The sequence below is a fragment of the Oryctolagus cuniculus genome, chromosome 3, assembly GCF_051225735.1.
Source record: "Oryctolagus cuniculus isolate XC-2025 breed Fujian yellow rabbit chromosome 3, ASM5122573v1, whole genome shotgun sequence".
Classification (NCBI taxonomy): Eukaryota; Metazoa; Chordata; class Mammalia; order Lagomorpha; family Leporidae; genus Oryctolagus; species Oryctolagus cuniculus.
The window spans coordinates 69,164,095-69,178,583 of NC_142869.1; the positions used below are offsets into that span (position 1 = coordinate 69,164,095).

General features: G+C 41.7%; 1 protein-coding gene across 6 annotated transcripts in view; it reads left to right on the top strand.

Annotated features, from left to right (window-relative positions):
* The first annotated feature begins 1,732 nt into the window (after positions 1–1,732).
* Positions 1,733–14,489, top strand: part of SLC25A12 (solute carrier family 25 member 12) — a 105,325-nt gene continuing 92,568 nt past the window's right edge. For 2 of the 6 annotated variants that reach the window (XM_070070698.2, XM_070070694.2), the window contains exons 1-2: positions 1,893–2,177; positions 2,866–2,919. Coding sequence is in view for 1 of the 6 variants with exons in the window: in XM_070070693.2 (XP_069926794.1) it covers positions 1,902–1,913; positions 2,866–2,919 (66 nt within the window). In the remaining 5 variants the exon portion in view is untranslated. Of the gene's footprint in view, positions 2,178–2,865; positions 2,920–14,489 lie in introns of all 6 variants that reach the window. The other 4 variants (XM_070070699.2, XM_070070696.2, XM_070070693.2 and 1 more) reach the window with 3 other exon arrangements.

The window sequence follows — 14,489 nt, forward strand, 5'->3', positions numbered from 1 at the left end:
AAGTGCTTGAATTGGTAAAAAGTAAGCTATTTTGAATCAACATTTTCACTGTGGCATGGTACTTATTACCTAACTATTGTGGTAGGCTCTGTTTAATGTTATGTTCCTTTACAGGAATGGCCAGCTCAACCCAAAATTTTCACTCTAAAAATATGGATTTGTTCAATAGTGTTTCCTTTGAAAATACTTGCTTCATTTTAAATAAATTCCTTTCACTCCCTTATTCAAACTGACAGACTTTGTGCTACTAAACAAGCATCCTTTTCTTATAAAGTAACATAAATCTCACATTCTTACCATAGGTTATCAGGCACATGAGGTGCTAGTAGGATAAACTATTTCCTTATTCAAAATACTTTGACTAAAGAAGGGGATGTAAGAGAGGTAGGTAGTAGTGGTAGTTAAAACAACGGTAGAAGAAAAGTTCACCTTGGGAGCATTCATAATAAAGCATTACTCATCAGCAATTTCAATTTGCCACTCCTCCTTCCTCATTTCTTGTAACCTGGATGCTTAACCCAAATATGATTAGTGAGACTGGCTAAATGGGAAGCCTCCTGTGAGATTCAACTTTGGGAAGGATTAGAGAGCTAAGTGAGATTAAGATCAATCTCCCCACCCTCCAACCCAACCCCAGGAGATTTCTTGGTTTAAAAACAAACAAAACTACACCGTGGTTAGGGCTGTGGGGAAGCACTGACCCTCTGTAAATGTCTAGCGGGTCGGTATTACAATTGGTTCTCCATATCCTCCGTTTCACATCCAAAGATTCAATGGACCTCAGTGGAAAAATATTAGAAAAAAAAAACCGTATCTGTCCTGAACATGTACAGACTTTTTGTTGTCATTTTCTCTACACAATACAGTGTAACACATATTTCCATAGCATTAACATTGCATTGGGTATTATAGGTGATCTAGAGATGATTTAAAGGTAAATGAGAGGGTGCACATAGGTTATGTGCAAATACTACCCCTATTTGACATAAAGGACTGGAGCATGCAAAATTCTCAGCGGTTTCTGGAAACAGTCCCCTCCAGATATCAAGGGAGCACTGTGTTGTTTATCTTTGCATTCTTTACAGGCAAGACTGTATCGTACATAAAATGGATGCCCAGTAAACCTTTGAGTGAATCAGTTTGTGGCCTAATATAGTCGTAATAGCAAGACTCGGTTTTAGAGACATTGTTTTGGTTCAAGGTAGAGCTAGCATTACTAAGGTAGGGCAGCAGATCCAAGAGAGTATTACTTTCTTTTGACGTAGGGGCAAGTGTTCTCCATGTGTATTTGTACCTCTTCTCGTTGCACAGAAGATCGGGGTGATTAGGAAGTGGAGTAAGTCTACTAATAGGAGTATTCGTTCCATGCCAACCCCTAGGTCCTATTTCTGTTATGTTTACTTAGGTTTTTCCCAGCGAGTGGTTCCCAATCTTGTCATTAGTTGTCATTAACTCATTACTGTTATTAGTCGTGCTCTCTTTGATCCCTCGAGATCGCGTTCACTATGAGCCCCAAGCGTTCCTTTAAGCCTTGGGGGAAGACGACCTCGGCACCACGCTGAGCCCAAAGCCACACCCCAAAGAGGCCCTAGGAAACCCGGGGCTTTCCTGGCGTCGACTCAGCTGCAGCAACCTAGCGGCGCGTCGGAATCCCGAGACTCGAGCCCTGGTCTTCCCGGTGGGAGGCTGCCCCCTCCTCCGCCAGGCTGCATAGCGGGCCGGGAACCGGGCCGGGGCGCGGGGCCCTCTCCTTCTCGCCGCGCGTCCCCTGCTCATTTGCATAGGGACGCGCGCGGCGCCGGCGAGCGGGAGGGCGGGCGCGGCCGGGGAGGCGGCGCGCGCGCGCCCTGACAGCTCGGCCCTGCTCGCTCACTCGCTCGTCCCCGGCTTCCGAGCACAGCATGGCGGTCAAGGTGACTCCAACTCTCTGCTGCTGTCTTTATTGCATAGGAGAAATTCCGAGGGCCTCGCCTGCAGCCCTTCGCCTCTTCTCATTTCCTTATTTGCCTAGTTCTTAATGCGTCCTGGAGCTCCAGCTCGCGGGTGGGGGAGCTGTGCTGGTCTTGGACCGGAGGGAGAGGATGCCCAGCTGGGGGAGGGGCAGGAGGAGGGATTGTGAGTTGGAGAGGCTTGGGAGGACCATGGGTCGGTGAAGGAAGAGTAGTGTCCTGCCCTAGGTGCGTGGGATTGGGAGTCAGGGTTGTAGGGCATGGAAAAAGGAGGGGGAGGAAGTAGCAAGTAAAGCCGCGGATACCTAGGGCATCAGTGTGCTGCGGTGGGGGAGGGGGCGAGGATTGAGTAATTAGGGGCCTCCATTGGGCCGAGGGCAATGATTGACACTTGCGTTGTAGGTGCAGGATGTCAAAAGTATTTGTATTTGTGGCAGCTCTCATATTTGAGGTTGAATGGGGAAGGAGAGGGGCGCGGAGATAATTATATGCTAGGATTGCCTTCCATCGGGAAGAAAGGCTGCTAGGCCAAGCGATTAATTTGGGTGTTTTAACTTTCCTGTTGCTCCACTCTTTCTGGCCTCTTGATTTGAAAGTGGGTGGTTACTACTCTGTTGCTAGTAGATGTGGAGTGAAGTAAAAGATTGATACTCATTGCCTTCCCTTTCCAGTCCAGAGAAAGCATGGTCGGTAATTGGTTGTATCTTAGGCTGTTCACACCTGTTTTTTTCACCATCTGGTCACAGATCTCCAGTTTGACAGTTCTTATCAGCAATTAGGGCTTTTGGTTTGTTTTAAACTAAATGCCTTTATAAAAGATAAGAGCATTGATTGTTAGTGATGTGAACTCTAATCTGAAGAGGTCGTGTAGTCTCTAGTGAAGCATTAACTGGCTTTTTTTTTTTTTTCCTTACAGGTGCAGACAACCAAGCGAGGTGACCCTCAGGAGTTAAGAAACATATTCCTACAGGTAAATTGGCTTCTAGAGTGTACTTTTCATTGAAAAAAACTGAAGAAGGCTTTTATCCTTTTCAGTCTTTAACTTTGAGGAATGTGCTATTTTCATGGATTCTTAAAAACTTGGCTAGACAGTGTAGCTTATAATTCTCTTATTGAGATTTGATGAAAAAATTTTTATTGAAGACTGATAAATTACTGATTTTTTTATGTGACTTAAGTAAAAGAATTTACAGCTGAAGCACTGAAGCTAAGATAAAATTTCAAAATTTATTGGCATTCTGGTACAATTTATAGGTCTGATGGCTAAAATTGTTTCTTCCTCAAAGGTTGAATGTTTATGAAGTTTTCATGCTTATGAACAATCCTTCATGTAATTATTTAAAGAGATAATAATATTATAATGTTACTATTTTGTGTCTTTTCCTTCTCTGCTTGTTTTTGCTCCCGGAATAATGATACAAACATGTTAGTCTCAGATTCTTCAAGAATCTACCTTTGGCTAAGCTTTTAGAGTAAGGTACTTGGCTTAGAAAAAAGTTTTAGTTTTTGTATTACTTTCTTTTCTTACATTTCAGGACTTCTCTGTAAAGAAAGTTGTACTCAAGAAGTAGATGTAAAAGGATAGAAGCAGAGATCTTTCACTAAATATTGTGTTTTTCTCAGAAATCTTTTTTTGAGAACTTTCTCTTCCAAACTTGAGTTCTTATGTAGATAGTTTGACCTTGGGCAGGTCCCTGCAGGGTATTATTTTCCTCTGTAAAATGAGAGATGACCTCCAAGGTTCCTTTCAATTTCAAAAGTCTATGGTTCTATATTAGGAACAGATTCTAAAATATGCTGATGAGCCAGAATACATTACATTTTATCTGAGACATGTGGTTTGTTTAAGTTATTGTTGAGGAGGAAGCTGCACAGGTGAACATATACATATGTATAGTTCATGAAAAAGAATTAAATTTTATAAAATCCAAGGAGGAAAGTATCTTTTCCAGAGCAGATGTAATTGCAATAGAAATGCTGCATTTATGGCTTGAAACCTTTTTTCCTCACAAATATTCTTGAGAATAATAAAAAATATGCCAGTGTTAATCATGCCATATAACTATATTCAATTGCTTTGTGAGGAGTTCTGTAATATTTTATTTCTCAGGTCAGTTAGGCATAGAAGAAATCAGTTGAGATGTGGTGTGATGTAAGGTGTCAGGAACATTGTTCAGTCTCCGGCCCTGCGGCTATGTGGATGTTGTGCCCTTAGGCTCATTATCTGGTCTTCCTGGTTTCATCCTCATGTGAGACTCAGTGGGATGCAAGGGAATGGAAGTGAGGTCTTTTCAGCTTGAGAAGTTATTTGGGCAACAAATCTGATATTGTTTATGGATTTGTTTTTCATTTTTTGGGGGGAACTGGGAGGGAGGTTCTGGTAGTGGCTGGAGGGACAAGGAGAAAGGCAGGGACTGTGCCTGGCTCTTTGACAGCTTTTAAATCTTAGTTTTTCGTTTAATGGTTTGTAAATTGTCATCTTTTTATGCATTATTTTGATGATGCTCTTGTTTATATTTAAAAGTTTGTGGATGTTGTAACTGTATATTTAGCACTAAGTTTAAAGCATTGACCCAACCATTATTAATAAAATAAAATAGAACATAGATACTTAAGAAAGAAAAAAGCAGCTAGAAAGATACAATATAGCTAGTTGGATCAACTTGAGAAGAGTTACCAAGTAATAATTTTTATTCCTGGCTTGAATACTTTAAACTACAGTTACTTGAAGAAATAGGATACCATATAGAAGCAGTTTTATTACAGATGCATATGATTTCTTAATATTTTAAATATAATAATTGAAGACAAGAAATATATTTTGACTGTATGTTTAGCACTTAATGTATTTACCGTGTCAGTACTTACTAAAGACTGTTTTGTTGTGTGCCATGCACTTACGTTTATTTCCATGTTAGACAAGACTTGGATTATGATGGACATGTAATAGGACTGGCTCCTCTCTGTGGCCCGTTTCAGCTGTGAAAGTCTGTGGCTGAAGTAGTCAAGAAGAGTGTAGACAAATTCTTAGCATAGTGGTAGAGCAATCAGATTGACTTGCTTAGATCAGAGTGACTATGTGATAATGACAGTGGCTAATATTTATTGATCTTTTAGAGTTGCTGGAAATTGGCTTTGTGTTTTAAGGATATTATGTTCATTTTCATAGCAACATTATGAGGTAGGCTTAGTATTCCTGTCATACAGATAAGGTTAAATGATTTTGTTAATACTGTTTCATGGAGATCAGGTTCCAGTCAAATTCCAGAACCTATATATTTTTTAAAAGTTTTATTTTATTTATTTGAAAGACAGAGTCACAAAGAGAGGTAGAGCCAGAGCCAGAGAGAGAGAGATAAAGAGGGGTCTTCCATCCGCTGGTTCACTCCCCAGTTGGCTGAGCTGAGCTGATCCGAAGCCAGGAGCCAGGAGCCAGGAGCCAGGAGCTTCTTCTGGGTCTCCCAAGGGGGTGCAGGGGTCCAAGGGCTTGGGCCATCTTCTACTGCTTTCCCAGGCCATAGCAGAGAGCTGGGATGGGAAGTGGAGCAGCCAGGACTTGAACCAGCGCCCATATGGGATGCTGGCACTGCAGGCCGGGGCTTTAACCCACTGTGCCACAGCACCAGCCCCCACCTATATTCTTAACCCTGTTTGTAAGATCTTGAAATGTGGAGGTTTTGAATGACAGAGTGGGAGTTGATAGAAGCTATGTTTTAAGAAGTTAAAGGAAAAAAAAACCTGGTTACTTAGGGATAAGATTTAAAAATGTTCTCATTCTGTAACTGACTAGAACAGTTGGCTCAGGAGTTTGAACCAGTAGGAAGGCACTATAGGTTTCTGAATGGACAAGTTGAAGTGAATTCTGGCAGCTCTTTTTGTGGTTAGATACTAAGTGTAGAGACTGGAAGTAGGTAAGGCGATCAGCCAAGAGGCTATTGAAATTATATATGTGAGAGATAATGACAGGGGGTGGTTGGTGGCTAGGGTAGTGGCAGAGAAGGGACTTGGTAAGAGACGAATCTGTTGAGTTTGGTATTAAATATGGAAGTAAAGGACGGAGTAGTGAACCTGGTATTTTTAGAATAGGTATTAATTGATAAGGTATGTATTTTGGGAATTTTGGAAGGTGTTGAGGTTGTTTGTTTGCCAAGTAATGTGTTCTACTAAGTTAAAGTCAGGTTTGGACAGATATATGCTCATACAGATGGTAGATAAATCCTTGTGTTTGGGGGGATTGAATATAAAATAAACAGAGCAGAGGATCAAAGACTGATTTCTAAGGAGTATCCTCAATTGATGTAGGAAGGAAGAAGAGAGGAACTAAGGAGAATAGTCCCATGAGAATGTAGTAGTTTCATAAGGGTATATTCAAAAGGTAAAATACAGATTATTCTGTTACTGCTGTTTTAGTATGATTTGATTTTATTGGACTATGGGGGTCATTTGAGTTCAGGCTCATTTGAAAACTCTCCTTTATAAAATTTAGAATTGTGACATTAATCTGCTACATTTACAAATAATCAGTATGGGGGTGGATGTTTGGCACAATAGTGATTAAGACACCACTTGGGAAACTCACATTCCATATGAAGTGCCTGGATTCGGGTCCCAGCTCTGTTCCCAATTCTAGCTTCCTGCTAATGTGCACACTGGGAGGCAGCAGGTGATAGTTGAAGTACTTGGGTCCCTGCCACCTGTATGTGAGACCCAAATTGAGTTCCTGCATCTTGGTTTCCCTCTTGACCAGCGCAGCTATTTCCAGCATTTGGAGAGTGAAACAATGAATGGGAGATGAATGGGCGACCTCTGTCTTTCTCTGTCTCTATACTAGTCAAGTAATAAATTAATAAATATTTTTTAGAGTCACAAATATTCAATATGGCTCATTTGTTTGTAAAAGAAGAAATTATTCCTATTTGAAAGTAGAGTTTATCCATGCTTAGTGGGATTATGAGTGTTCCTGAGAAGAGCCTTATAAGAGCAAAGCATTTTTATTTTGAGTATAGGGGAAGAGTTTTATTTACTGTGTTTCTTGTTGCTTTTTCAGATTTTGATGAGCTATATTTTCTGTTTTTTAAAACTCATTTTCAATGAGATTATTTTTCCTACCTTCGCAGATTCATGAAATTAGAGCACAACAAATGAATTTTTATGTGCCAGACTTTACTATAATTTTACAACCAGTTGTGAAGCTAAGATTTTACTATTGCTACTATTACAACTATCATTTCTTTTTTTGAAAAGCTTTTATTTAATAAATATACATTTTATAGATACAGCTTTTGCATTATAGCAGTACAACTATCATTTCTTGAATTATCTCATTGTTCTTTTAACTCTCTCATCCACACATTTTCATTGACCCCCACTTCATTGAATCAGAAGTACACAGTAGCAAAAAGAGACAGTAGAGGGGCTGGCGTTGTGTCATAGCGGGTAAAGTGTCATCTGAGATCCTGGTGTCCCAATGGGGACCAGTTTGAGTCCTGGCTGCTCCACTTCCTATCTAGCTCCCTGCTAATAGCCTGGGAAAGCAGCAGCAGATAATCCAAGTCCTTGAGCCCCTGCTCCCATGTGGGAGACTTGGAAGAAGCTCATGGCTCCTGGTTTCAGTCTGGCCCAGCCCTAGCCATTGACTATTTGGGGAGTGAACCCGTGGATGGGAGATCTGTCTCTTCCTCTGTCTCTCTTGGTAACTCTGTCTTTCAAAGAAATAAAGTAAATCTTAAAAAGAAAAAAAAAAAGAATATGTGAAGAGGGAGGTAAGGTAAGGAAAACAGGAAGGTCACAGGCCGTTGGTCAGAGCCTGACAAATGTCTTTTTTTTTTTAATTTTAAGATTTATTTATTTATTTGAAAGTCAGAGTTACACAGAGAGAGGAGAGGCAGAGAGAGAGGTCTTCCATCTACTGGTTCAACCCCTAGATGGCTGCAATGGCCAGAGCTGGGCTGATCTGAAGCCAGGAGCCAGGAGCTTCTTCTGGGTCTTCCCACATTTGTGCAGGGGCCCAAGGACTTGGGCCATCTTCCACTGCCATAGCGGAGAGCTGGATCAGAAGTGGAGCAGCTGGGATTTGAAATGGCGCCCCTATGGGATGCTGGCACTGCTGGCGGTGGCTTTACCCACTATATGACAGTGCTGGCCCCGACAGATTTCAAAATAAGGAGTCCATCTTGTCTGTGCTTTGTGACAAAGTAGGTTAATAAAAACTTTTTAAATGAATGATTTAATTTTTTTTAACTTATTTGAAAGACAGAGTTAGGGAGACAGAGATTGATTGATCTTCCATCCTCTGGTTAATGGCTGCAACAGCCAGGCTGAAACTAGGGAGCTTTATCCAGTGGGAGCAGGGGTCCAAACATTTAGGCCATCTAATGCTGCTTTCTTAGACGCATTAGCAGGAAGCTAGATCAGAAGTGGAGCAACCAGGACACAAACTAGTGCCCATTTAGGATGCTGGCGCTGCAGGTGGTGGCTTAACCTGCTGCGCCACAGTGCTGGCCCCTTTAAGATCTTTTTAATATTTTGTTTTAGTTGATAGATTCTCTATCATTCATTTTCAGCATATTGTATGTATGGCAAAAGCAGCACATCTGGAAGCTATGATATATGCCAGTCCAAAACATTACTTAAATGCAAGAACTAAAATATTATTTTTATCATGTTCTTTTTTCATTATTAGCAATGTAATGAATAAGACCATGTCCCATATAAAGTTACAAAAATGTATTTTTTCTGTCTTGTTTTATTTAATTTTCAATGTTTTATTTAATTTTTAAAAATATTTTTTTACTTATTTGAAAGAGAGTGAAAGAGAGAGAGAGAGGGAGGGATGGAGAAAGGGAGAGAGAGATATATATCTTCCATCTATTGTTTCACTCCCCAAATGCCAACAATAGCTGAGGCTGAGTTCGGCTGAAGCCAGGAGCCAGCAACTCCATCCAGGTATCCCACATGGGTAGCAGGAGCCCTAGTACTTGGCCATCATCTGCCTTCTAGTCTCATTATCAAGAAGCTGGATTGGAAGTGTAGGTGGAACCTAAACGCAGGCACTGAGATATGGAGTGTACTGTTCCAAGTGGTGGCTTAACCAACTGTACCACAAGATGCACCCCTTTATTTTATTTTATTTTATCTTTTAAAGATTTATTATTTATTTGAAGGGCAGAGTTACAGGGAGGCAGAGGCAGAGGCAGAGAGAGAGAGAGAGAGAGAGAGGTCTTCCATTGGCTGGTTCATTCTCCAAGTGGCCGCAAAAGCTGGAGCTGGGCCAATCTGAAGCCAGGAGCTAGGAGCTTCTTCCGTGTCTCCCACACAGGTGCAGGGACCCAAGGACTTAAGTCATCTTCTCAGGCCATAGCAGAGAGCTGGATCAGAAGTAGAGCAGCTGGGACTCAAACTGTCATCCTTGTGGGATGCCAGCACTGCAGGCAGAGGTTTTACTCACTATGCCACAGCACTGGCCCCGTTTATTTTAGATTAGAGAATAAGTACAAGAAGATGCTGCTAATGTAAAGCAATCAATGATTCTTTTAGAGTTTTTATAATAGCCAGTTTTCTTTTCTCTTCTTTTCTTTTCTCTTCTTTTCTTTTCTTTTCTTTTCTTTTCTTTTCTTTTCTTTTCTTTTCTTTTCTTTTCTTTTCTTTTCTTTTCTTCTTTCTGGCTTTCTGTCTTGCTTTCTGTTTTTCTTCCCTCCCTCCCTCCCTCCCTCCCTCCCTTCCTTCCTTCCTTCCTTCCTTCCTTCCTTCCTTCCTTCCTGATATTGTGGCACAGTGGGTTATAGCGCTGCTTACAATACTGGCATCTCATATTGAAGTGCAGATTTGAGTTCCAGCTTCTTGGTTTCTGATCCAGCAACCTGCTAATGTGCCTGGGAAGGTAGTAGAAGACAACCCAAGGACTTGGGCCCCTACCACACATGTGGGAGACTAGGATAGAGTTCTTGGGTCCTGACTTTGTCTTGGCCCTGCCCTGGCTATTGTGGCCATTTGGAGAGTAAATCAGTGGATGGGCAATCTCTTCCTCTGTCATTCCCTCTCTCTTTGTAGTTTTGCTTTTCAAATAAATAAATGAGTGCTTATCATTTTAGTTTTATTTAAAAGGCAGAGAGACAGACACAGATCTCCTTTCTATTTGCTGGTTCACTCCCCAGATGTAGCCAGGACTGAGCCAGACCTAAAGTCAAACCTGGTTTCCACATAAGTGACAGGGAGCCAAGTACTTGAGGCATCACCTGCTACCTCCTGGCATGTGCATTAGCAGAAAGCTGGATCGGAAGCTGAGGAGCCAGAAGTCAAACTAGGGACTCCAATATAGGCTGCAGGTATTCCAAGTGCAGACTTAACTACTGTGGAAAAGTACACCCCTAATTTTAAATTAAAAAATAATACCTTTTTATTTAGTAAATATTTGTTTATATACTGTGTATTTACTTATTTTTGACAAGTGACTGGGCTGAGAAGGGAATTAGGCAGGCCTGTTACCAGGAGACCCTTCCTCTTTTTTGGAATGTATGTTGGGGTGGCATTTTTTTTTTTTTTATTTTGACAGGCAGAGTGGACAGTGAGAGAGAGAGACAGAGAGAAAGGTCTTCCTTTGCCGTTGGTTCACCCTCCAATGGCCGCCGCGGCCGGCGCGCTGCGGCCGGCGCAGCGCGCTGATCCGATGGCAGGAGCCAGGAGCCAGGTGCTTTTCCTGGTCTCCCATGGGGTGCAGGGCCCAAGCACCTGGGCCATCCTCCACTGCACTCCCTGGCCACAGCAGAGGGCTGGCCTGGAAGAGGGGCAACCGGGACAGAATCCGGCGCCCCGACCGGGACTAGAACCCGGTGTGCCGGTGCCGCTAGGCGGAGGATTAGCCTAGTGAGCCGCGGCGCCGGCGGGGTGGCATTTTTAAAAAATGAGGGATATGTACCACAGTATTAGAGTTAAAAGCGATCATTGAATTTTAAAGGGTGAGAACATCCACTGAGGCTGAGTATGGGGGTAAAGGGTGCTCTTCTGTTTTTGTGGAAAGACTCTTCAGAAAGCAATCTGGCAATAGTTTAAAATACAAACAAAATACCATTTGAATGAACAATCTTACTTTTGGGATATGTATCTCAGAGAAATAAAAAGACTGGTAAGAATATTAATGTTCAGGGTTGTTAATTGCAGTTTTTCAGTTTTCTTCGAAAAAGGGAGGGGCACGGAATAATGCTGTCAGAGTAGAGTGATGGAAAAAGTATGTAATAACCCATACCACGTGAATGCAGATACTAAAAAGAATGTGTTAGACCTAGCTCAGCTGATTTAGAGGGACTTCCATCTATTTATTAAGTGAGAAAATAAAGATGCAAAGAAGTATGTATAGCATGATTCTAATGTATAAACCAAAGTTACTTCAAACTGATATGTGCCAGCCTCTAATTAAGTTTCTGGTTTGTAGAAAGATGGATTTCTTTTAGATTACTTTCATTTCATTTCATTTTTAAAAAGTGTGGCTCTGACTTTAGATTTAATTAATAAATATAGCTACATGCAAAAATTTTTTAAGACTTATTTATTTATTTGAAAGGCAGAGTTAGAGACAGAGAGAGAGAGGTCTTCCATCTGCTGGTTCACTCCCCAAATGGCTGCAGCTGGGCCAATCTGAAGCCCAGAGCCTGCAGCTTCTTTCAGGTCTCCCATGCAGGTGCAGGAGCCCAAGGATTTGGGTCATCTTCTGCTGCTTTCCCAGGCCATAACAGAGAGCTGGATCGGAAGTAGAGCAGCCAGGACTCGAACTGGTGCCCATATGGGATGCCTGCACTGCAGGCAGCAGCTTTACCTGCTGCACCGAGTGCCAATCCAGCAAGGATTTTTTTAAATATTTACTTATTTTTAAAGATTTATTTATTTATTTGAAAGGCAGAGTTACAAGAGAGGGGGAGAGACAGACAGATCTTCCATTTGCTTGTTCACTCCCTAAATGGCTGCCATGGCTAGGGCTGGGTCAGGCCAAAGCTGGGAGCCAGGAGCTTCTTCTGGGTCCCCAGGTGCAGGGGCCGAAGAACTTGGGACATCTTCCACTGCTTTCCCAGGTGCATTAGCAGGGAGCTGGATGGGAAGTAGAGCAGCTGGGACTTGAATTGTGCCCATATGTGATTCCGGCACTTTAGACAGTAGCTTAAACCCACTATGCCACAATGTCAGCCCCTGCCTACAATGATTTTAATTACAATTAACTACACTGTTTTTATTATTACTATTTTATGTAACCTTTTTTCATAAGTCCCATCTAACATAATATCTATTATCTGATGTGAGTAAAATTAATTTTATGTTGATTTAAAAAATCACTTCATATATGTTATATATATATTTACACATATGAGGTGTAGATAAGGAAGTATAGATATTAGGTTGGGGGAAGAATAAACAGGAATAATTTTAAACGCTGCAGCATAGGGACTGGCATTGTGGCGCAGCAAGCTAAGCATCCCATATGAGTGGTGGTTTGAGTCCCTGCTGTTCCCTCTCTCTGTAACTCTGCCTTTCAAATAAATAAAATATAATTCCTGAAAAAAGAAAAAAGCCTCAATGTATTAAACTTTGAGCAAATGAATAATTTAAAAGTAAGAAGTTAGCAATTCAGAACCTGAAGCTGAAAGAGAGCTTCCCAGAATAACATGAGTTGAATAAACCCAGCATGGGACACATGGAAAAGGAACTCTAGCTTTTTTATTCGTGCTGATTAGAGTTTTTCAGAATAAGGCATTGAAGACGATCTTTTGTTTAGAAAGTATTTGCTATAAACTACAAATTCCCATAAAAAATAGGTTAGATGTTAAGGGCAAACTAGGACCATAATGAGATATTGGGCTTGTATCAGTCAGAAGGGTTGGGGTTGAAGAACAATTGAAAAGATAAGAAAATTAGTGTTATGAAATGCCATGTTATGTTCTGCTGTCACTCAGTACATCTTTAATTGCCTGTGCTAGGTTCTATCTTTACAGCGATAAGATAGAAAAATGCAGACAGCCGGCGCCGCGGCTTACTTGGCTAATCATCTGCCTGTGGTGCCGGCACTCCGGGTTCTAGTCCTGGTTGGGGCGCCAGATTCTGTCCCGGTTGCCCCTCTTCCAGTCCAGCTCTCTGCTGTGGCCCGGGAGTGCAGTGGAGGATGGCCCATGTGCTTGGGCCCTTCACCCACATGGGAGACCAGGGGGAGGCACCTGGCTCCTGGCTCCGTATTAGCGCAGTGCACTGGCCGTAGCGGCCATTTGGGGAGTGAAACAATGGAAGGAAGACCTTTCTCTCTGTCTCTTTCACTGTCTAAATCTGCCTGTCAAAAAAAAAAAAAAAAATGCAGAGAGACTGGGGGTAAGACAGAGATAGAGCCTCACATTCTAGGGATGAGACAGACAATTAAGAGCCCACAAATTCAACAATGACAATAACAACAAAAGATCAGTATAGATTGTAATAAATTCAGTAAGGAAATAACCTTAATGATGGAAAGGGCCATCATTTTTAAAAGCATTATTATTCCAGAAGATGTCCAGTGAAGGCCCCTGAAGAGGTGACGCAGAGTTGAGAACTGAAAGGTCAGTAAGGGTAAGGTGGCGGAGAGAGTTCCAGAGGGCTCATTTGTGCAAAGAATTAGATATAGAAAAGGCTTTGGTGTGTCCAGCAAGCAGGAAGGAGGCCAGCGTGCCTGAAGCATCCTGAAAGAGGAGTGATTGGCTAGTGAGAGATAGAAGGAAAAGGGCCACATGAGGAGAGCCTGTGTTTAGGCCATGGAGATTTTGGATTGAGAAGAGGTGTAACTGAACTTATAGTTTACATAGATCATATTGATATGTGAACTGTATCTTCTCTATTTCTGTGTGTTTTCATGGGTGACTGAATGCATTGGGTAGGTGCTGTTTCTTCTACTTCCTTCCTGTCTGTAGGATTCTTAGAACACCTTGAGCTGCATGAAAGTCTTTTCATCTAGGAGGCAGCAGAATGCAGCTGCAGATTCCGTGGACTTTGCTGTTTAGCCTGGGTTTGAACCTTCATTTGGCCCCTTTGCTTTGTGGCCTCAGGTGTTTCCATTACTTTTGGAGCCTTTTTCCTCATCTGTCTAAATCTAGTACATAGGGATGTTAAAGGATGACATGAAATAACACGTACGCCATGCCTGACAAACAGAGAGCAACAAATAAAGCTTCGTTCCTGTTCCTTTCCTTCTCTTCTGAGTTGAGATTAAAACTTTTTTTCCTGAATAGGATCTGAGCCTTTTGTCTTTCTCAGATACCTGTGCTGGATCTAGTAAAGTGACTAAGATGTTAATATGTATTTATAATCTTCTACAAAATCAATTACATTTTTTGAAATGTGCATCTGAAGATCTTCATAAATGCCTATATTCAGAAATAGCAACATAAGAGATAATTTCTCTGGAGTCTGTAAGATTCTGAAAAGAGTTATAGCCATTGTCCAAGGCTGGGAGACCTGACAGCCTGCAAAAGATATTGGCAGTTTTCTCCTGAACCTTCAGTTGCTCAGTCTGGACAAAAAAGGAGTAGCAGTCCA